Genomic DNA, 25,116 nt, shown 5'->3' with positions numbered 1-25,116 from the left:
CTCTCGCTCTTCATCTTGATGATGTGCGGACGGGTGGGGGGAGGAAGCTGGAACCAGTTCTAAACGGCACTGTAGATTTGTGGAACCTCTTCTATAGAAGAGGTTAGAACTGGCAGGAACCCACCCCTGGCTTGGACTGATGTGAAAGAAGAATATCTATTCCTGAGACTTTATGTTGGTTTAATAAAACTGTCAACACTCAGCCTTTGAATTAGCTGGATAATACTATTGTATAGTTAATCCTCAATGTACAACCACAGATGTGTGATCAAAATTTCTGTCGAAGTTGGATGCAATTTTATGACAATCATGCGTTTGTTAAACAAATCTAGCTTCCCCAATGTTTTTTTTTTCCTGAAAATAGGCCAAATAAACCCCAGAAATCATGAACATGACTACAGGATGCAACATCAGATCATGAATATGAGCCAGTTTCCAGATAATGTGAATTACAATCAAGTATGTGTATGAGACAGTCGTAACTGCAACTACATCTCATAAATCACTTTTTCCAAGGATATCATAACTTTGAATCATTGTTACACAAATGGTTGTAAAGTCGAGGACTACCTGTATAAGGTCGAGGTTTAATTCATTATTTAAAAGTTGGATCATGGTGTTGAAATTAAAGTTATATACTTTAGCAGCCTGATACATTGTTTTCGTTGTTATTCAACTTCCCTCTCCTGTATAGTTAGATACAATGTAAGTGTAGATTTTTGTTTTTGTTTTTAGTGTAATTTCACATTTCTTGTTTAATTTTTTTCTTTTTTTTCCTTTTTGGGCAGTTACCTTTTTTTTCTTTACTTGGGTAGTTTAGAATTGCTTCCCCCCCCCCTTTTTTCCCACTACATAGCTTTTTGTACAGTTTATAATTCATATTTAGCTCTTTGTATATATTTTACATAATAACATATAATAGTCCTGCATTTATTAATAATATAGTTATAATCATTACAGTTAAGATGCTGTTTAGGTTATACACAATATTATATTAGCAACTAGTGTTTTTTTAAAAAATAAAATAAATGTTAATATTTTTGAAGTGTATTAAAACTATATTTAAAAATAATAAATTAAAACTTCTGGGAAAGAAACAACAAACTGAAGATGATAGCACAAAAAGTGGAGCCAACAATCACAGTGGAATGAAGAGCTAGAGAGGCTCTTACAGATTTAGAACTCTGGAAAGTCAGGAAATCGACAACTTGCACAAACAATAGTCAGTGCCTTTAAAAGGGCACTGGGGTTTATATAATTCCTTTTCTAATCACTTCTGAAATTTGTTTCTTAACTGCTTCAGGTGCAGATGCTTTTTTGGCAGCTTTGTATTGACAAGTTTATGATCTTGTCAGACCAGAAAATTACCTTTAATCTCAATCTTAATCCTGTAAAAATTTTACTTTTCCCTCTCTAAATTTTTGCTGTAATCAGCTGAGGGCACAAATCAGGGGCAGCCATTTTAATTTATGTTTAAGATCTACACCCTCTGCTTTTTCCCATTAACTACTCTCTTGTAATCTTTCTGTTTTTTTGCCACAGAGTAGGCTACATGAAGTCTTACAAAAGCTAGTGTAGAGAGTTAAAATAGTTTCTGCACAACTTATGTCAACCTTTGTTCTACAGTGACAATTTTCTGCAAATAATAATAATAATAAAAATAATCTGCATTAGCTTATTTGAACTGAAAAATGAAGAGACAGGAAAAAAGGCAAATAAAAGTATAAAGAGATAATATAGCGTGGTGCTCATTCACAGCAGTCTAGCTTGACATAATGTCTATACTAGACTGAGGCTTTAGGAAATAAATGAACAGTGTGGCTGACTCAGCTCCAACAATAGCAGTCATTTTTCATTCAACTTTATGTCCCACACTAACATCACTCCAGAAGGAGGTGGAAGTGGCTCCCACAAGCACTATGGACTGTTGGCTTGGGGACCTACAGCCCAACACTTAGAAGGTGTCTATTTGAAAATGAGGATCATTCCTGAATCAGCAAAATTAACATTTAATATAGGAAGTGAAGTGTGTCCCACCATTTCAGAGTACATATATTCATCCTTTTCCCGCTCTACACACAGATTGAGTACTGGGTTTTGTTTTGAAGTAGACCAGTCCGCCCCCCAAAAAAGTGTGTATGTATGTGTGTGTGTGAAGAACTAGAAGAGTTGCACATGAAACTTGCATAAGGCAAAACTAATATCCTCTAGGGCTTCGGAAGGCAACTGTACAAGTGAAGAAAAAGAGAAAAAGTTGAATAAAAGCATCAAGGGTGACTGATTCCTTGCGTGAGTTCTCCAATTTAATAATTTAAAATCACAAGAAAGCTATTATTTTTCCCATCTTTTCTCCACTATTTAAATACTTAAAAGATCTAGTTTCATTAAAAGAGTTCTATACATGAGGTAAATCACCCATGTCTGGATAAAAAGAGAAAACACTTTTCCATAAACAAAGGGGAGGAACTGATGTTATCATAGCTCTAATTTGTCAGACTCCAAATTTATTCCTACACTTTATTATTGACTTCAGCTATTAAAAATGGAGCTATTTAAGAAATCTTTTGACTCTTAATATAATCATCCATTTCTTATATTTATTGCTATTTGTTCGCTGTTTCTACCTTTAGTTTAATTATTTTAATCTTTTGGGGATTACTTATGCAGAAGTGGAATTGTACCATGTATGTTTTAATAACATTGTGATTATAACCTGCTGAGTCTTTTATCAACTGCAATGGGTGAATAAAAGAATAACAATAATTCAGTGTTCCCAATCTGGCATCCTGTCATTATTTTATAGAGGCCCTCCTGTTATCTCCATGACTCCAGTCCTGACCATTTTCAGGATATGGTGGAAATTTAAATCTAAATATATGCCTAAAATGGATGGTTTGGGAAAACTGCATCTTTCTCTTTGTAAAATCTGAAGTTGGGATAGCTTGCCTCATGTCCCTCTTACCCATGAAGTAGCTCTCTTAGCTTTCTCCCATTGTTATGAATCATTGGATACATTTTCTGTTATTACATGAACAAAGTAGAGAGAGAGAGAGAGATAAGGTACCAATTCGGCCTGCATCTTGTAGCTGGATTTTGAGCATCTCCATGGGAGTAGTGACAATCACCTGGCAGGTCCCTGCCCCACAACCGGCCAGCATCTCTTTCGGCAGCGTCAGCTTGGCTCTGGCAAAAAGACAGGGAGGAAAGAAACAAGCACACAAGAAATTCAGCTAGGCAATCCAACCACTCAGAATAATCTGATTTCAAGCAGCAGCAGCAGCAGCAGCAGCAGCAGCAACAGTGACAACAACAAACCAGACAGGTTTTTGTTCTTTCAGTAAAATGCCCAGTTTTTACTGCTAAGGAATCAAATGACAAACAAACTGCAGGGAATGAGAGTCATCAAACCTGTCCAGTTTGGTCTTCTTGATCATGAATGCAATGGCATATAAAATATGAAGACTACTAGCTCAATAACACAGCACTGCAGTACAATTTTGAAAGACCAATGGCTTTTTTAATGAACAAAGACAGCACTCAGAAAAATGAAATATACCATCCTTGCTTTTATTTAAAGACAACTTCTATGTTGTTATTTTAAAACAAAAACTACAGCCAGATTTATCCAAGCACACTATTTGAAGACACAGATAAATCAAAAACATTGGAGGCAAGGCAAAAAAAATCCAGGGGAATTAGTTATGTTAATCTGTAAAGCTAGATGTCTCTTTAAGAGGTTGACAAGAATCCTGTTTTGGAAATAAAGCCACTGCAGTGCTAGGCAGTAAATCTCTCCCTTACAGTATTTTGGCTCTGCAGAAGTGTAATGCAAATCATAATACTACATACAGCTGTCATCACCCTGATGACATTACAAAGTCAAAATGTAATAGGAGACTGTAGCCACAGGAGTATCATCATCATCAGAGCAAAGGAGGATAACAGGAAAGGAATTTGGTCTTCTTAGTCAGGCAACACTTTGAGAAAGAAGTAACTTTCAAGGACAATATAAGGGGGATGAAGGAGAAAAGCAACTGAATCATGGGTCCTCCCTTTAACCCTGAGGCATATTTGGCTTTAGGTTTTAGCCCTTTCCATCAAACTACAATCTACTGTTGTAGACGTTTGTAATCTTAAAATCCTCATAGGTAACTCCAAGAGTGCCTATAAAATTTGGCACCATATTGTATGATTTTCATGAGAGAAAATAAAAAAAATATTAAATACATGAAGATTAAATGAATTAAATATTAAACTATTTGTTTTCCACTACTGGGCACAAACAAATAGGAAGTTTCACATACTTTTGATAACTTAGTGTAATATAAGTGATCAAATCTGAAACTCTTAGCCTGTATTACTAGGCAAAAGCAAAGCAGTTCAGTGTGTTTGGAACAGAACAGGCTGAAATCCAATCACACTCAAGTCATCAAGAGGTTATCTTCAAAGCCAGAATTAAAATAATATGCTATTTGATTAAAAAAACAAAGTCCTCCCATACTCATGCCTTCTAGTAGAATTCAGAGACTTTCTGTTTTCTTCTTTTCAACATAATATTTAACTTCATGACCAGAAACATTTTATTATGTTAATATGGTTTTTGTTAAAGGGACTTTTGACAAGGCATCCATGACCAATGACCAGCCTAATCAGAAAGAATGATCTGAACCAATGCTTTCACATTTTAATATGTATTCATTCTTTTGCATTTTTAATATATCTATTACATGGTGGAAAATATGAGAGGAGACCATTAAATTACTTTAGTTACACTGAATAAAGAGGATCAGGAAACATAGTTTAGGTAAGACTAGCATAAATCACACAGAGATCCAGAGTAGAACCCACTTTCTGAATGTATAAGCTGGCCTATTTCTGGCACTAAGGTTATTTTGTCACTTCTCAGAGAATTCAGAGCAGCCAAGGATCTTGGCTACCGGTCACTAGCTAGAGCTGAAAATGAGGTGGTACATTGCCCAATTATGTCTTCAAAGCCAACACCACATAGCTGAAGCTTAGCATCTGTGATCCATCAAAATCTTCCCCCTATGGGAAGCCTGGAGTAGCATAACATTCATCCCCTTACCTAGAGGGACTGCCACTGCTTCAAGTTTCCTCTCCGGCTCAGAAAAATAGCTTCAGGCAACCACATGCAGCCAGTTCCTCAGTCTGCATGATTGCTGCTTAGGTGCGGAGTTCTCTTATCTGAGGAGATTATAGTTGTAAGGCCACAGCAGAGATGATCAAATCACTAAATATAGATTTCTCCTTTGAGAATATAGGAAGGAATTTTCACTGCACCCAAGTCACATTGGTACAAAAAGAAAACAGAGTTGGCAACATCCTTTTTAAGCCATTAAAGCAATCAATTCCCTCCTTGAATAGAATCCGTCAGGGAATCAATTCTCTAAGGGACACAAAATAACTCTTAACTCCCTCACAGGCTTAGATTTTCTCTTGAATATCTGTTGAAAATTATTTTTGCGTGCTCAAAAACTGAGAAGTGGGCAATAGCTTCTTTAAAAATACTTTTACTCCTTTTATGATCAGCTACAATATTTTAAAAATGGAAGTTAGTTTGCCACTTGCCTCCAAACCTTTTCCTCACATTTTTCACTGAAACGTGACTGAAATAATCTTAGTTTCTGGATCAGGATGTGCAGAAACTGGGTCTGCTTGTGGTATCTGTTTTTGGTAAAATGTTGAGCTTCTCCTGATTAGTAGAAGGCTACTTTGGAAAAACTCTCCAGATACGTTGGAAAAGCAATTCCCAGCATTTCTAATTAGCTAGGCTGAAGTCATTCTGGAAGCTGCAGTGTGATGGATGCTGCTTTGAAAAATACTGTTCTAAAGAATGCTGGATAAGTAAAAGTTATCTAATTTTTTACAGTATAATCATAATTCACCACGATCATCATTTATAATCGGCTTTCCCACTACAGGTACTCAAAAATGCATCATTCATTAACCAGAAATCCCTTAAATAAGCCTTTACAATTTAACAGTCTTATGTAATTAAACTGAAGACCGATGGTAGACCCTTAAAAAAAGATCATACCATATTTAGCAAAAAAAAATATCACCCACCCTATGAACATAATTACAGCTGCACTTAAACAAATTAAATATTCAGTATTAATTGAAACAATTGAGTTGAAACAATTTCCCAAGAACAGTATAAAGTTAGAAAAAAATTCTCTCATAATTAAAACTATCAATATATTCGAGGCTTTTAAAGTGATGAGTAAAGAAAAGTTGGAGTTGATCTTCGAAATTTTCCACATTCCATTAAACTACCACCCTTTCAGCAGAATTAATCTAAGCTGCTTTTACAACCTAGTAAAATGGACTTTGAACATGGGGGTGAGATGATAGTGGTTACAGTTAAGTTTTTGAAAACATGGGTACTTCAGCATAATGGTTGTTACAACATGGCTAGCCAATCAAAGAACATCTCTTTACCAGAAAGTGAATTGATGAAGAAACTGCCTGGATGCTATGCCATAGAGCAGGGGTGTCCAAACTTGGCAACTTTAAGACTTGTGGACTTCAACTCTCAGAATTCCCCAGCCAGCAGCTGGCTGGGGAATTCTGAGAGTTGAAGTCCACAAGTCTTAAAATTGCCAAGTTTGGACACCCCTGCCATAGAGAAACTAGGCATTGTAACTTATAAGCACCAATTCTCTCTCATTTTTGTTTGTTAAGCAAAATAGTATCACTTACAAGAAACATAAAAAGGAGGTATCCATTTCCCTGCTGATTAGGCTAGGGTGCATAAAGAAACAGTTATTGCAACTATGCTTAATAGATGGGAAGGGAAGAAACAAAGCTCAGCAAATATATTTGGACAACCCTAAAGAGCAATGTGAAGGTCAAGATAAAAAGAATAAGATTATATTGCACCACAGGAAGGAGTCAATATTAATGAAGGTAAAGTTCCTTTGGAAAAAGTAATACAGATAGTTCTCATTTAGTGACCACAACTGGACCGGAAACTTGGTTATTAAGTGAAGTGGTTGCTAACTGAAACCACAACTGTGCGTTCAATCTTACTTCAGCTTTCCTTTGCTTTACAGACCTGCAAAGGTCACAAGTGCAAGCCCTGGTCGTAAATTTGCCTTTTGATCACTGTCGTAATAGCAAACAGTCACTAAACAAGGTAGTAACTAAACAAAGATTATAGTCAGAACATTAAAAAATTTTTGAAAACATTTACAAAAATATTTTTTTACTAATAATTTCTGAGTCACAGTAGCCAATGAGACCAAATGGTAGTGTACATATGCTCCAAAATCGCCTGTAGAAATTATGCAGTGCAATGCTAGATACTATTTTCAGACCCTTGCAAGTACGTATTTTTCTGACTACAAAGTCCTATAAATATTTGTTTAGATGCACGTTTCACAGCACTTGAGAAGATTTGTGCCTTTCAGAGGCCTTGACCATTCTTCTTTGCCCTCATGAAGTCTATCATCATTTGATATAAAACATAACTAACACCTTGAACTGGTTCACATCTGTTAGAGAGATTAGAGATACGCAGCATGTTTTGTTGAAGGTTGCCATGGGAACTGTAGTTAAACAATAATCGAACAACTCCTTCCAACATCTTATTATAGGCTAATTTTACTATTAGCATATGGTAATATGGTTGACAGTGGAACCAATTATTCTAGAGAAGTGCTTCCCTTTACTAAGGATATTTAGGCAGATATTGTGGATGGCTTAATGGAGATTTCCAAGAGATTCTAAAAAGAAAAAAATATAACCTATATAATAAAATTATCTAGAGAAGGACATGGTTAAGTCTCAGTTTACCAGGCTTACTTTATCCCCAATGGCAACTGAATTTTCCCACTTAGGATAGCCCCTGACTTGTTAACACTTTTAATCAGATCTTTTAGGGTATTTTTACTGTTCTTGTGGTTCTTTATCATTTGTGGTTGTTTGTAAGTCACAGTGCTTGGGAGACAGACAAAATGTAAGTGGGGATATACGGTAGTTAAAAATAATTAATAGGGTAATAGTTCTCAGAACAACAATCAGCAAGAATACCACGGCGTAAAAGCCTATGAGGTATCTCTTCAATTGTATCATTATGGCACTGTTTGTGCAACAGGTTACAAGCAGGTTAATCATTAACCGGTTAACTTTCTTGACACTGGTTCTAGCAGCACATGATAACATGCCACTCACTTTGTGGACTAAGAGTTCCCACCAGCAGGCCTCCCACTCCACCTCCCTTCAACAATGCTCTGTGCTGACCATCCCTCTCCAAGCACAGCCCCAGGGATAGAAGGCAAGATTCCCCAGAGAATACAAAAAAACTTCCCACATTCATCCATGCTTTTGAAACTGGTGCGCTGAGGGTACTAAAATGCGGACACCAAGAATAACATGATGTACACCTGAAACTATTCTATATCTGATCTTGAAATGGAAAAACATAGCTCTGTATTCTTCAAAACTTGTGTGCTATAGTGCTGAATCAAATCATTAAAATTCCAGCTCAAGTACCAGCTGGGCATTGTTGGGTGGTTTTTTTTTTTTTTTGCTATCTCTGCAATCACTCATTTGCAAAAGCAGCACATGTATTAATATTTTTACCAAACTGAGGGACATGCAAATATATATTCTTAATACTTAAGGTTGACACCAGAACCAATTCCATTCTGTTGGTTCCATTTTTATTGGTACTTCCAACACAAATATATCTATGGTGCTATAAAACTGTCTTTGGGACCAGATGTTTAAAGCAGGTAAAACCAGTCCCACTAATCTGGTACTGCTGTTATCAACAAATCATTTAACAGCCATAGCATGCTAATTATGTGTTTCAAGAAATGCATTTCCATGCATTCCACAAGGAATTTGACTCTGAGGCCTATTTCATCCTTAGAAGTTTTAGATTATCAAAAATACAGGAGCTGTTAACCCCAAGGTCAACCCACAGAGTCATAATTGAGAATGCACATAGGGAACATATGAAAGCAGATATACTACTGAATTTAATAATCCCAGCTTAAGTTGTTGCTTAAACAAACAAAAATTCTGACATTACTTATGCAACCCTCTGAAAAAAATAAAATTCCTGTGGCTGCTTTATAGTAATCAGTGTTTCAGATGAAAAGGGACCCTGAATGTTTGCATGATTAAACTGGTAATATTTATTGCAGCTGCCAGCCCCCTTCTGCAGGGAAACAATATTCATTTTCTACAATAACCATTAAAATTCAGATAAACTGATTTTGATGGGGAAAATATCTTGGGAGAAAGCGCTGACTGAATCCTTCTTTTTGCCAAGATCTAAGTCAGGAGCATGGCTGACTGGGGTATTCTGGGAAGTGAAGTCCATAGGTGTTAAAGTTGACAAGGTTGACACACTCCTGATCTAACTAAACCCCAATTCTACCCTATCCAATTGGCTGCATATTGGATATCATGAAAAGGTATTGTGTGCTCAGTCTCCTTTCTCCCAGGAATTGTAAAGACAAAGGAACAGGCATTAATCAAAGTCACAATATCTTTAGAGAAGGTATATGATAACATACATAGACACAATCTACTGCCTGCCATAAAAAAAACCCCAGTTTAGTTCAGTGTATTAAACACAGTATTTTTAGCAGCTGAAATTCGTGACGGAAATAAGTGACCCTCTGGGGACTGGCTTTCACTTTCATTTTTCACATGCATCATTCTCATCAGCTATCAGAATGACATCTTACAGCTATGAAAACATTTTGTCCAATCCAAAGTTAAGGCAAGAAGAACTGCATGTTTCTATTAATTGAGCAATTCGCTTTGATCATCAACAAGATAAGTGTAAGTAAAAAAGGATAGTTATAAAAGGAGGGGGGGGTTCTTCTTAGGATTGTAACATATGGGGAAATGAGGAGGGTCTATTTTTTCCTAATTTCTCTATTCCAAATCTTGGTGCTGATGTCAGATTTCTTTTAGAGAACAGCAACTACTGCAGGGGGAGATATTCAAAAGACTGCAGGGTGTATATGCATGAAGAAGAGTTAAACCCTGCCCCCAACTATTATTTCTAAGAAGAAAACAAACAAAAAGTGTACATTTGCATTTTGATTTATTTACTTAGCATAATAAGTCATAAAAGGAAGAAAGCTTCTAAGTTCCCCAAAAGATCTCAAAAATTATATTTCTAGTAGGTGGAGTTAAATAACTAGAGGCAATGTTATTCAAATATCAACCAAATATAATGACTTAATTGCCCAAGAAAGGGTTTCCCTATTATGATAACAATTATCTTGTGATTGTAAACTCCATGTCTAGATTTCAATACTATATTTTTTGGTCAATTCTGTATTATTTTCTTCTTTTTCTTTCTTCTATAGGAAAAGTGTGTTTTTGGCAGTTAGTCAAATAATTTGGATATCTGAATCTAATCCCATATTTTGTCATAAAACTATGATGATGTGAAGCTCCCAAGGCTTCCAAGTTGGCCTTGTTGCCTTGCTATACTGCTTAAAGCATTTTGGTGAACTAGAAACTGAATTTTTTCACATTATCTGCAAATTAAGAATATTGCCTTAATATAGAAGCTGGAATTTTATTAAACTATAAAATGCATCAACAATCATACAACAAGTTAGCCTTCATTTACTTTTAGAACACCCAAGTGGTAAGTAACAACCATTCCTGCCCTGGAATAAGGAAGACATCATATTTTGATAGTGTACCAAATAGGGCATGTCAAAAGCTGATAGTTTGTCTCAGTCCCAAAAATATACAAATTGCCTGTTCTGGAGTTGTATCAATTTCTATATTGTGAGCACAATAAAGCAGCTGAACCGTATAGGAGCAAAACCAACGAAGATGTTGATCTTTAACTGTTCTGTCAACTATAATAGGGGAAAATATACAACAATGGGGTAACAGTGACATATTCCAGCTTAATCCTCCAATTTTTGTTGGAAATCCTTATGTGCAGTATGCCCCACATTTCACTTACCCATCTTTGGCAAAATGGTGCCTAAAGAAATCATTGGCAGCTAACTTGATGGCTTTTTCTGGAGTCACAAGTGTTAGATTCACTGCAGCCCCTGGATAAGAAAAAAGAAGAGAACACAGAGCTTTAGTGATTTAAGGGATTTTAAATCATCTTTGCATGGTGACAATCAATTGCGCTCAAAGCAAAAAGTGAGTGGTATCTACACACAGGAAAAGTTGTGTTATGATTGGCAGCCAGCAAATAATGGCAATAGTGTTGCCACTTACCTTCTTTCTTATATTGTGTGGTAACTGTGCTACATAAAGACAGTTCTACATTCATACACTGGAAGACAGCTAAACTGCAAAGGAATTTGTTAGCATCTTTTTTTAAAGAGAAAGTACAATTCTTTCCCATCAGCTGTGTTTAATCCTTGGACAAGGTAGGACAGTTGTCCCCAGAGCCATATATATTAGAATCCAATTGCTGTTGCAAAATTCACTGGCAAAAGAAACAGTGTTCTTCATTAGACAAAGCCAGAAATAGCCAGTGAGAATTCCAGAAATATTTCTCTTGGCTCCATTTGTTTGTTTGTCTGAATATACAAAATAGGTCAGCTTTGTCACCACATGTTAAAAGGACCTGTTACTGTATTCCTTTCAAAACATTTTGACTCAGTCTAAAATCCAGGCATGTTAATGGTAGTTTCCTCCAATCTCCTTAAGAGGGGTGAGTACAAACTGGAAAAACTAGTTTAAATCTTATTTATTATGTATTTGCTTAGGTGCCCTAGGCAAGCCACCTCCAACAACTGACACTCCGGAAGATAGGCTTAAGCTACAGAAGGATCTTGACAGACTTGAATATTGGGCACTATTTAACAAAATGAAATTCAATGATAAAAAAGTAAGGTTCTACATTTAGGCAAGAAAAACAAAATGCACAGGTACAGTATATGTAGTACCTTGCTCAATAGTTGTAACTGTGAAAGGGATCTTGGAGTCCTAGTGGACAACCATTTAAATATGAGCCAGCAGTGTGCAGCAGCTGCCAAAAAAGCCAACACAATTCTAGGCTGCATAAACAGAGGGATAGAATCAAGATAATGTAAAGTGTTAATACCACTTTATAAAGCCTTGGTAAGGCCACACTTGGAATACTGCATCTAGTTTTGGTCGCCATAATGTAAAAAAGATGTGGAGACTCTAGTGCAGAGAAGAGCAACAAAGATGATTAGGGGACTGGAGACTAAAACATATGAAGAACAGTTGCAGGAACTTGGTATGTCTAGTTTAATGAAAAGAAGGACTAGGGGAGACATGATAGCAGTGTTCCAATATCTCAGGGGCTGCCACAAAGAAGAGGTCAAGCTATTCTCCAAAGCACCTGAGGGTAGGACAAGAAGCAACGGTTGAAAACTAATCAAGGAGAGAAGCAAACAAGAACTAAGGAGAACTTTCCTGACAGTTAGAACAATTAATCAGTGGAACAACTTGCCTCCAGAAGTTGTGAATGCTCCAACACTGGAAATTTTTAAGAAGATATTGGATAACCATTTGTTTGAAGTGGTGTAGGGTTTCCTGCCTAAGCAGGAGGTTGGACTAGAAGACCCCCAAAGTCCCATCCAACTTTGTTATTTTGTATTCAGTCCTCTCTTTCAGATAATGCTTAGGTCCTCCCTTAAAAATGTGTTTTAGGGACTGCCAATATCATGCATATTAAGGCTCACATATTTTTATCCCTCAGGAAACTCCACATACATATTCATATTTATCAGTAACATTTTCCTGTCAATGCAGGTCGACTTTCCTTTTGCCCGACACTTGTTTTTTCTGAGCGAAATCTTGTTCAGGGGAAATTCTCTTTGCAGGAAAACGCACCAAAGCGCCACTTTTAGCCAGTCCTGCTCCCTGGCATGTAGACAGCCTTTGACAGGGATATGGGAAAGGGGGATTCTATTATATATATATCTAGAAAACCTAAGAACAAATCCCAGGGGCTACAGAGAAGATCCCAAGCTGTGCCTGGCTCCGGGAGGACAAAGGAAAGGGGGATTACTAATGCTAGGATGACCCACTTTACTGAAATCACTCAGAGAAGAGAGTCCAGCATCTGCCAAGCCTTCTTTGTGTTTGGAACATTTTAATCTTTCATCTGCTCCCTATCCAACTATTTCACAAAGGGCCATAATAACTAAATGGGAAGCTGGCATTTTGAAAAGCAACTGTTGTCTCTAACGCAATTGTGGTTTAGAAAAAAACAGCCGCTTCCGTTGACAAATTGGCTATACAACTAAGAAGCCCTTCCCCTTCCCCAACAAGCCCATGCTAATGCTTCTAATTAAAATAATATGATTACATAATCTTCCTTGGCATATACAACAGGACCATGAAGCGCTGTTTTCTCTCTATTACTGAGTCAACCCAAAGAAAATTCAACTAGTGGTTAGTACATTTTAACAACAAATTATTAAGAGCTCTGCATAATCTAAAAACCTGCATGCTCCTGTACTTAACGCCATTGAATGCTGTCCAGTGTCATTTTTTGAAAGATGGGCAGTCATATAGCCTTGATAAATAAATAATACCACAAGCTTCTTACTTAATGAAATTTTTGTTGTATGGGTAGAAATATCAGTTTCTACCAAAAATTACCGTATTTTTCGCCCTATAAGATGCACTTTTTTACTCCAAAAAAGAGGGTGAAAATCTGGGTGCGTCTTATACGCCAAATGTTTAATGTTTCCATTAACAAACCGTTCAAAGTTCTGATGCGAGAGGAGTGGAACACCTGGATGGCAGCTGGGAACCATGATCTGACGTCTACTGGGCGGATGAAGAGGCCCACTATCACACAAGTGTGTGAATGGGTTAAAAGGTCATGGGACTCCGTGAAGGAGGACATTGTTGTAAAATCCTTCAAGAAGTGTGGCATTAGTAATGCCTTGGATGGAACAGAAGACGACGTCTTATTTGACACCAGTGAGGAAGAAAGTGATGACAATGACTGCGTGGATCTGTCCTTCCTCATTTCTGATAGCAGCGAAGAAGAGGAATTCTTGGGGTTCGAATAAAAACATTACAGCCTTATTTTTGTTACTTTCACTGTTTACTGACTTTACTGACTGTTAATGAGAGTAAAGATAGTTCTTAATATGTTACATGGTTGACATAAAATTGTTCTTAAACTGTTGTTAACTTTATACAGTTGATATAAAATATTTTACTACAGTATTTGGTTCAGAATCTTTTTTTTCTAGATTTTCCTCCTTTAAAATTGGGTGCGTCTTATATTCCGGAGCGTCTTATAGGGCGAAAAATATGGTAAATCACTACTAGAATACAGAAGTGTTTAGTGGGATAAAGACAAAAGTACAAGTTGTTAGAAATCTTAAAGATGTCCCGGAGTTGTCAAGTAATGACAAATCATTATATTATAGTGTTATCTATTCTGATTCTTCTGTTTCCATCATTAAGCTAAGACCACCAAGGGTGACCCTCAAGAGAAAGTACAATGCACCAGACAGATGTTTTTTAAAATATTTACCTACAAATTTAGACACTTCAAGGTTTAAGTATGAATGAGCTCTGCTCACTCAGCAATAGCACTTAGACTTATATACCACTTCACAGTGCTTTTTACAGCCCTCTCTAAACAATTTACAGAGTCAGCATATTGCCCCCAACAACCTGGGTCCTCTTTTTACTGATCTCGGAAGGATGGAAGGCTGAGTCAACTTTGAGCTGATCAGAATCAAACTGCTGGCAGTCAGCAGAGTTAGCTGGCATTATTGCATTCTAACTATTGTGTCACCAATGCCATTTATCCACAGCGAACTGGCATTAAAACTATTCTTCTGCAATGGGTATAGACCAATTTTGCTTTAGAGCAGTGAGGGCGAACCTATGGCACGCGGGCCACAAGTGGCACGTGAAGCCATTTGTCAGGGCACGCGAGGCGCTGCCCTGTCAGCTGGCCAGCGCGCATGCTCGTGCTGGCCAGCTGAGTTCACCTTTTTAAAAGCCATTTTTCGCCCTCCTCAGGCTCCAGAGGCTTTATAGGAGCCTGGGGAGGGCGAAAAGAGCCTCCCCCACCCCCCCGGAGGCCCTCTGGAGGCTTCAGGGACCGTCCGGAGGCTTCCCTGAAGCCTTTGGAACGCTTAAAACCACCCTCCGAGCAAACCGGAAGTCACTTCCGGTTTGCTCGGAGGATCCTTTTGAGCGCTCCGAAGGCTTCAGGGACCGTCCGGACGGTCCCTGAAGCCTCCGGAGGGCCTCCGGGGGGGCGGGGGAGGCTCTTTTCGCCCTCTCCAGGCTCCTATAAAGCCTCTGGAGCCTGGGGAGGGCGGAAAAAGCATGTAAAAATGGGGGGGGGTGTTGTACGCGCATGTGCACTGGGGGGGTCGCGCATTGCATTCCGGGTGCGGCACGCCCGCACACGATCCCCCTGCGCTCCCCCCACTTGTGGCACACGAGCCAAAAAAGATTTGCCATCGCTGCTTTAGAGGAAGGAGTGGGGATACAAATAATCTGCCTCAAGAGTGAACAAAGGCTGGTGCTTTGCTTCCCAAGCCCCTGTGGCCAGGCAACTATGCAGTTTTCTAGTTGACATAGTTTGCATCATCACGGAATGTATGTGTGGGAAGGGGGCAAGATTATGCCAATTTTTGCCTCTATTTGCATTTTTCAAGGTAAGAAAAACAAAATGAAAATCCTAAGCAAAGCTAGCATCCCCTTTATATCAAAACGGTCTGACATTGACTGTCTTATGCTGCAAGTCCCTAGATGGCACTTTGGGAGAGCACAAAGTAGATCAATACATGTGTACTGAATGGAAGAAAAGTTCACTTAGTTCCCAGTAGCTAGAAATGGTTTGCTCGTTTCACTACAAATCCAGGGATGAGGAGGAGGTTATTCTTAGTAAGACAGCTGCCTGTCTTGCATGGTCTGCTTTGCAGACGTTTTGTGCTATGGAAACAACTTGGCAAAGATTGGTTTTTGGCTGGTTCCCAATCCAAAAGGAAAGAAAAGGAAGAAGCTGAGAGCTGAGCAAACTGGTGGGAAATTTCGTGCAATTATTATTCACAATCTGGTCCAAACGGATGACCTGGCAGTCTCTGAGCTGCTGTTCAGAAATAGCATTAGGATGATGCATAAGAGGCTACAAAGGAATCCAGCTGTCAGGCCTGTAGTTAGGTTCTTTTTAGGATCTTTGGCCTGCCACACTTTCTTATAATTTTTTATGTGTTTCATTAGTGTGGTAGTTGGGAGGGGGGGATAGAAAGGAGTAGGATTTGTGGAATGTATTGTTGTCATTCTTTTATAGAAGCTCAAGGTCATCTTTTGTCTCCGCACCTCGACACCGGACCGGAAGCAGAGGGGTGTAGATGCCAGCGTGGAAGATGATGATTGGAACATGTGATGGATTATGGGATGTGGGGATAGATAATGAACTTTCAACTGGGTGGAATTCCAGGAAGAACATTAGAGTTGGAATTCCATAGACGTGCTAACTTGCCTGTATGATTAAATTGGAACTTTAAGTATGATTCTGCCTGGTCTCTGATTTCATACATGGTATTTAGAACGCCTGACACCAGCATTTTTCTAACAAGGAAGGAAGTTTTCAGTTTTTACTTTTCTGGATTTCCCACACTTACATGAGAAGACCCCACTCAAGCCTTCTTGTTTGTATTCCTGTGAGTTTATAGGCAATACAGAAAAAAGTTCATTCAGTGACCGTTCAAAGTTACAACATGACTGATAAAAGTGACTTATGACCATTTTTCACAATTACAACCTTTGCAGCAGCCCCCATGATCATGTGATCAAAATTCAGATGCTTGGCAACTGGTTCATACTTATGACTGTTGCTGTGTCCCAAGGTCATGTAATCACCTTTTGACAAGCAAAATTAATGGGGAAGCCAGATTCATTTAATAACAATGTGGCCAACTTATCAATTGCAGTCATTCACTTAACAACTGTGGCAAAAAAAGGTTGTAAAATGGGGCAAAATTCATTTAACAAACGTCTCACTTAACAACAGAAATTTCAGGCTCAACTGTGGTTGTAAGTGGAGGACTATCTGTACTTGATTTACGACAATTTTGACCAAATTTTCTGCTGCTAGGCAAGGTGGTTGTTAAGTGAGCCATACATGCCTTTATGACTTTTTTTGCCATAGTTGTGAAGTTGTTAAGTGAATCATGCAGTTATTAAACAAATCCAACCTCCCCCATTAACTTTGCTTGTTGGAAGCCAGCTGGGAAGGTGACAAATGGTGATCACACAATCCCAAGATGCCGAAATTGTCATAAATACATGCCTGTTGCCAAGCACCCAAATGTTGATCACATGATCATGGGGATGCTGTGATGGTTGTGAGTATGAGGACAGGTTGTCACTTTTTTCAGAGCTATTGTAAAGTTCAAATGGCTGCTGAACATGTAGTTGTAAGTCAAAGACAACCTGTACTTTTTACTCTCTGTTAGTTGCGTCACTGCCCTGATCATAAATATTCAATCTAGAGAGTAACAACTGCTCTGAATATTCAACTCTCATTAAAAATAAGTATTCACTCTATGCACCAGCCCTCCAGGTAGTTTAAAAAAAGTTTGACATAACCACCAGGTACTTCTAATGCTGCCACTCCCCGTTTTCCTTTTCTGGGAAGCTACAAAAGAGCTGTTGCAGCATTGTTTCAACGATCATTAAAACAGGACAGGGATTTATGTAATCAAATCTGAAAAGTAACTTTATCTATGCTCTCCAATGCTGCAGAGTAAGCTATGGTACTCTGGTATGCTGCATAACCCCTTCCGAGAAACCGATAAAAATGTTTACTCTTGCAAATCTTTAGTACTATAAACTAAATGAGATTCCAATTGTAGCTACACCCTTCTCATTAGAGAAATTACTTCAAGGTTTATAGCTGTTGGAACTGAAACTATGTGCCTCTAATCTTAGACTATACTGTTAAATGAAGGTGTGTCAAGATAGACAGAAGGTAAATTAGCTAATGTAATATGGATAATATTTTTCTTCTGCTCGGTACATTTAAATGTCTTTTTGTCACTGCTAGCTTTAACAGATGTATGGTAAGTAGATCAGCAATCAGAGGGATGAGAAAATGTTCATTTACCAGATTTCAGCTTCTCGTGAGATTGTAAAAAGTCACAAGTTTTTATCCAGAAAAAAACCCCATCTCCAGCATTTCTAACATCAATTAGTTCAGGAACTTGCTGTTTCTCAATTATTGTCCATACTGACATGTAGGAAACTTGCATAAAATTTTAAAAGTCAACAGATTTTTTAAAAAATAACAAATAATTTTTATAACAGCAAACACAGTGGGTATATGAAATGATTTCATCAAGAAATTATGTGTGTATAATATATTCAGGTTCCTTTGCTTTCTAAAGTTGTGATTAATATTAATGAAAGTAATTGAATTAACTTTTTCCTTTTTAAAAAAATCTATATTTCCAATTGCCAGCCTGATGCAAGTTATATAAAGTTTTCTCATACCTAGATGGCAACAAAAAAAATGTAATTCGTAGAGGAATGCCTGTTGATCTTTATTTCACACTTGAAAAATTAAGCCACGATAAGCACTCTTTTCCTGGCTGCCACCTAGAATCCCTTCTAAATTACCGCATTTCAGTGGTGAGAAACACTAATTGCTATAAAGCAGCTAAATGCACAGCAGCCATATGGCTGAAATTTAGCAACCTCTAATCTAGATGCAAAGTTTTCAATAAGATTCCTTTTTAGAATTAATTATTTGTGATCATGAAATGAAATACTGACCTCTGTACATCCCAAAATATCCTTCAGACCGGATTGTTTTAATAAGGCAGTCAGACCTGTTGGAAAGATGGAAGAAGCAAAGAGTTACTACTCATTAATATACTAAAAAGAGCAGAATAATAGAGTTGGAAGGGAGCTTGGAGGTCTTCTAGTCCAACTCCCTGCTCAGGCAGGAAACCCAAAACCATTTCAGACAAATGATTGTCTAATCTCTTCTTAAAAACTTCCAGTGTTGGAGCATTCACAACTTCTGGAGGCAAGTTGTTCCACTAATTAATTGTTCTGTCAGGAAATTTCTCCTTAGGTCTAGATTGCTTCTCTCCTTGATTAGTTTCCAACTATTGCTTCTTGTACTGCCTTCAGCTGCTTTGGAGAATAGGTTGACTCCCCTCTTCTTTGTGGCAACCCCTTAGATATTGGAAGTCTGCTATCATGTCACCCATAGTCCTTCTTTTAATTAAACTGAACATACCCAATTCCAGCAACTGTTCTTTATAACCTCAAGTCCCTTAATAATCTTTGTTGCTGTTCTCTGCACTCTTTCTAGACTCTCAACATGTTTTCTACATCGTGGTGACCAAAACTGTTCAGCCTTCTCAAAATCAGGATACTTCTTATATGGGACAGCCGCTGCCATCCACATAACCAGTTGACTGGACTTGCAATACAGCATATATGAGAGCGAACAGATTTGAAAGGTTGTGCCAACAGTTTCAGTGTTAGATGCCAGGCTGTCATGTGCAGGGAAAGGAAGGGGAATAGTTATCCTTGTTCAGACTGTAAATTGCATGAAAAGTTATCCTGAGGCATGCTTCAATTTGACAGCACTACTCAGCTAGTTGGCTCCCAATGACAAACTCTTCATTCAACATTACAATACAAACTCCCCCCTTTCCTAATGTGCGTCTTCACATTGAACACAAGTTTGTAAGTTAAAGGGTTTGCATTATGATGTCACAGTGCACATTTTATCTCTTGATTCCCCTCAGCACATGCCTATGTTGGAAAACTCTCTAACTTAATTTAATTTAATTTTAATTTAATTAGCACTTCTAGACCGCCCCCTCTCCCAAAAGGGACTCGGGGCGGTGTACAGTCCATATCAAAAACATCATAAATAAAATTTAAACAATTAAAATTATTAAATGGATAAATACATAAATAAGAGGAGGATAAAAATAGACAGAACTGTAATTGCTAAATGAATAATTTAAAATATACAGAATTTAAAACCCCAGTGTCCTATAAAATTAAGTCCCCTAAAAAACCAGTAGGAAATATATATGCCAGAAGGTAGACGTTAAAAATTATGCCAGGCCAGCCAGTCGGAACAGGTGTGTCTTCAGTTTCTGCCGGAAGGAGCGGAAGTCAGTGGTGGTTCTAATGTCGGGGGGGAGGTCATTCCAGAGGGTTGGGCCCATCACAGAGAAGGCCCTACTCCTTGGTGTCGCCCGTTGGCATTGCCTAGTGGACGGCACCAGGAGAAGCCCCTCCCTGTGAGAGCGAATTGGCCGCAGGGATGTGTGTGGGAGGATGCGATCCCGCAGGTAACTAGGCCCTATGCCATGGAGCGCTTTAAAGATGGTGGTCAAAACCTTGAAACGCACCCGAAAGACCACAGGTAGCCAGTGCAGCTCGCGCAGAAGCGGTGTTACGTGGGAGTACCTAGTACTCCCCATGACTGCCCGCGCGGCTGCGTTCTGGACTAGCTGCAGTCTTCGTGTGCGTCCCAAGGGAAGCCCCATGTAGAGAGCATTACAGTAGTAATGAGAGCATTACAGCAGTAACAACACTATATCGGTGCCAGAATGTCATTCTTGTTTTCAACCTGTTTAAAAACAGCTCCCCTTTGTTAAGAGTTACAGAACCCCTTAAAAAAATAAGAGCAAAAAACCAGGTCCAGATATAATGAAGGCTAAGAACATTTCACTCTCAAGAATAATTTTATTTTCATAATTTCTTTGAGAAACTTATGAAGCTAAATAAAAACAGCCATAAGCAAAATGTTTCCCCAGCCACCAATTTGCTGAAACTCTGGGTCATATAACTTTGATGAATGATTATTTTCATACTTGAGTAGACTTCAAATATGTAGTCTTCAAAAAAATCCTCTGCATGCTAAGTGTTCTAATTTTAGGTAAATCGTATATATTTTATAAGTTGACCATTTATGTAATAACGGAGTAATTATTTGTGAGAGATTCGAATTCAGCAGGGACTCTTGTTGGAAGACAGGCTCTTGAATATAAGCACAGTGTTGACAATTTTGGAGGGAGGTAGAGAAAAAAAGAAAAAAAAACCATGAAATTTCCTTTGTCTCATAAATGAAGAGTTAACTAACAAGCCAGGTAAGAAAGAGGGACAGGGCAGTGTATGAAGACCTTTCTTCTCATCTATCTCTCACCATTTTCCTCAGTGCCAAAAAGCTCATAAGTGCAAAAAGATGATGATCTCCAAAAAACCATTTTCTCTAGCCTGGAAATACCTGATGTGATAAGGTACTTTGTTTAACAGGCTGAAATTTATCTTCTCATCTGTCACTAGACTAGAGCATGTGTCAGGGGAACTGTAGCCAACAAATTCAAATAAACAAAGCTCTTTTAAAGGTTCCCATTCCACTGCTTCTCTCATGTTGTGTATTAACCATCTTTGATTGTCAGCATAGACTGCATTAATCCTTCAATGACCTTGCTGCTTGAAACATGAAAGGGCAATACCCAGGCAATGGAATGATGTTTTTAATGTTTTTATCCTACAATAATCCTGGGAGATAAATCAGGCTGAGGAAATGAATAGTCCAAAATAGATCCAGTGATCTTATGTTGATGACTAAGTGGGAAATAGAACTCAGATCTTCCAAGTCCAAAGTGGAAACTTTTATCCTTCTATTTTGTCCAGATATAAAAGGATGAGGACTTCAATTGGCACATCCATCCAATCTCCTTTAGGCACATTGATTACACTACTCATCACGCAAGCAAGGAAAAATTATCATAAAATAGATATTTGGAAAGGCAAATACATGCATGTAATAAAACGTTTACTGTGTTCAGCTCCTGATGTTTTATTGTGTTATGCAATTATCAGCTACTTTCGAGGCAGATACATCTCTGAATATTTCCCTGAATTTTTAAGAACTTTTCAGTATATGTGAAGCATTATTGAAAGCACTGAGAAATCTGATAAGGAAATATCTCTGAAACGATGACACAATGGCTCACGGTCTGTCTAGTATACTAATGCACAGCTGGTTCCAGATTGAACTAAGAGAGAGCTCAACTGTTCTTCAGTAGACTAGAGGGTGGTCCTTTAGAGAGCTACTAAAGGCTCAGTCCTGGGCTCTATGCTTTTTAATAGTTGTATAGATGACTTGAGGATGACGCAGAGAGAATACTTATTAAATTAAAACTATAGGTGAAATAAAAGGGAGTGAGGGTAAAATAATTTAGTGTAATAGTCAGTGCACCAAGCTAGAAACCAAGAAATTATGATTTTAGTCCCATTTTAGGCACAAAATGAGTTGAGTGACCTTGAGCCAGTCAGACTCACTCAGCCCTAGAACAAGGCAAGAACAAGTCACTTCTAAAAAAAAAACCTTGCCAGGAAAACTGCGGAGACTTATCCAGTCATCGTGAGTCAAAATTTATTTGAAAGCACAAATAAAAAAGTGAATAGCCTACAGGACAGAAATGAGATTAAAGATTATCTAATAGGATTGCAGTCCCCAAAAGCTAATGAAATGTTAGGCTTCATTAAGAGAAGTATATTTTCCAAGTCACAAGAAAATGACATTTCATTTCATTGTCTGTTGTTGAATCCTGCCTTAGATACTGTCAGAGATGGGTTGCTCCCGGTTCGGCCCAGATCGGGCAAACCGGTAGTGGTGGTGGCAGGAGGCTCCGCCCACCCACCTGGATGCTTCTGCGCAGAAGTGTTGCGTGCGAATGAGCAAACTGGTAGTGCCGGGATTTGCAACCCACCTCTGAATACTGTGTACAGTTCTGCATACTTCACTGTAAGGAGGATTCAAAGAAATTGGTAAGGCTTGAGGATGACAAATTATGTCTGATGAAAGAGACTGAAGGAATTGGGAATGTTTAGTCTTTGAGAAGAAAAAAAACCAGTGAATAGATATGACAGTACTTTTCAAGGATTTGAAAAGATGTCAGGCAGAAGACGGTCATTAGCGATTTGTATATATTGGAATAGAACTGGGTAAAAAATCCAAGCTCAGTCCACAGTTAGCTATGAAAACTCAGTGGATGACTCTGAGCCAGATCTTTTCTCTCAGCCCAACCTACCTCACAGGGTTGTTGTGGGGGGCAGAAGGAAGGGACATCCTTGTGAAAGCTCCTAGACCAGGGATGTCCAAACTTGGGAACTTTAAGACTTGTGGACTTCAACTCCCAGAATTCCCCAGCCAGCCCTGTCCTAGACAAAAGGGTTAGGGGCATAGGAATCCAATCAAATAAATAATTATGCTGAATCATCCTAGAGAGTAGAATGTTAATCAATTAAGTTATGGGGGGGAGAGATTTTAATTGAATGTGAGGAATGATTTCCTAGTACAGTTGAATTAATTACTCTGAGAGAGTAAGAGAACCCATTTCACTTTAGTGGTTAAAGCCCACAGGCCAGAAACTATGGGAATCTGAGTTGTAATCCAGCCTAAGGCATGAAAGCCAAGAGGACGACTTTGGGCCAGTCACTCTCTCAGCCCAACCCATCTCATAGGGCTACTGTTGTGAGGAGAATACAAGGAGGAAAGAAATTATATATATTTGTTGCCTTCAATTATTTAATAAAGGCAGTATAACACTCTGATAAATAAACAAATTTCTTTCTTTACTAACTGCATGTGTATTTGCAAGTATTCCAATAGTGAATGGCCAACGCCAGATTTGCTCATCTATCACTGATGTTTTAATATGGATTCTTGCACAAAGCAGGGTTGGATTCAACGGCTAGAATTAATGCTTCCATGATTACTTTATTTATTGTTTATTAAAATTTATTATAGCTACCCAATGGGTTATATGGGTTGTCTCTTTTAGCGATAAAGCTGAAATGTCTCTCATAGGCACCCAACTCCTAAGATTATTATAAATACTATAATAGCTGTAAAAAAAATCCTCAATTAACCAAAACACTGTGATGCCATGTTGGTAAACAAACTTCGGATCGAGGTTCTACTAAAAATATGCAGCCTGGACAATCTCAGTAAACAGCTCCACAGGATTTTTGTACAAATATTACATAAGCAATTCACGCAAAGGAACAAGTGATTAAAAAAAAAGAATGCTTTCTTTTCTCTTTAAATCTGTGGGATACTTACATACTGGTGTACATCCTGTGGCCATTTTGTTGGTTCTGTAAACGTGTTTTTGCCAAGTCAATAGGAAACACACAGGTGACCCCAATGAGCCCAGCTATGCCTCCATTGATCAGCTTGGCAGGTAAACTGTAAGAAAAAAAGCACAGGGGTTCATTCCCAAGAGAACAGCAAACCAGCCACAAAAGGCAAGAGAAATGTAGATAAATGCCAGGCTGCAGCATCTTAAAGATTTTGGCACTATCTAACAAAATGAAATTCAATGGTGAAAAGAGTAAGGTTCTACATTTAGGCAAGAAAAACGAAATGCACAAGTACAGTATAGGTGACCTTGCTCAATAGTAGTAACTGTGAGAGGGATCTTGGAATCCCAGTGAACAACCATTTAAATATGAGCCAGCAGTGTGCAGCAGCTGCCAAAAAAGCCAACACAGTTCTAGGCTGCATCAACAGAGGGATAGAATCAAGATCACATGAAGTGTTAATACCACTTTATAATGCCTTGGTAAGGCCACTCTTGGAATACTGCATTCAGTTTTGGTCGCCACAATGTAAAAAAGATGTGGAGACTCTAGAAAGAGTGCAGAGAAGAGCAACAAAGATGATTAGGGGACTGGAGGCTAAAACATATGAAGAATGGTTGCAGGAACTGGGTATGTCCAGTTTAATTAAAAGAAGGACTGGGGGAGACATGATAGCAGTGTTCCAATATCTCAGGGGTTGCCACGCAGAAGAAGGAGTCAAACTATTCTCCAAAGCACCTGAGGGTAGAACAAGAAGCAATGGGTGGAAACTAATCAAGGAGAGAAACAACTTAGAACTGAGGAGAAATTTCCTGACAGAACAATTAATCAGTGGAACAGCTTGCCTCCAGAAGTTGTGAATGCCCCAACACTGGAAGTCTTTAAGAAGATGTTGGATAGCCATCTGTCTGAAATGGTTTAGGGTTTCCTGCCTAGGCAGGGGGTTGGACTGGAAGACTCCAAGGTCCCTCCCAACTCTACTATTGTATTGTTTTG

At 38.4% G+C, this 25,116-nt stretch overlaps 1 protein-coding gene across 3 annotated transcripts in view; it reads right to left on the bottom strand.

Annotated features, from left to right (window-relative positions):
- Nucleotides 1–25,116, bottom strand: part of SLC25A22 (solute carrier family 25 member 22) — a 76,799-nt gene that overhangs the window by 14,178 nt on the left and 37,505 nt on the right. For all 3 annotated transcript variants that reach the window (XM_081935181.1, XM_081935183.1, XM_081935182.1), the window contains 4 exons: nucleotides 24,101–24,226; nucleotides 18,766–18,821; nucleotides 10,976–11,066; nucleotides 3,065–3,183 (listed from right to left, as the gene is read on the bottom strand). In XM_081935181.1, coding sequence (XP_081791307.1) covers nucleotides 3,065–3,183; nucleotides 10,976–11,066; nucleotides 18,766–18,821; nucleotides 24,101–24,226 — 392 coding nt within the window. The remainder of the gene's footprint in view (nucleotides 1–3,064; nucleotides 3,184–10,975; nucleotides 11,067–18,765; nucleotides 18,822–24,100; nucleotides 24,227–25,116) is intronic.

The sequence above is a fragment of the Natrix helvetica genome (assembly GCF_964273705.1).
Source record: "Natrix helvetica genome assembly, chromosome: 1".
In the NCBI taxonomy this organism is placed as follows: domain Eukaryota; kingdom Metazoa; phylum Chordata; class Lepidosauria; order Squamata; family Natricidae; genus Natrix; species Natrix helvetica.
The sequence above is the reverse complement of the archived record's forward strand: the minus strand, read 5'-3'. Positions and strand labels throughout refer to the sequence as shown.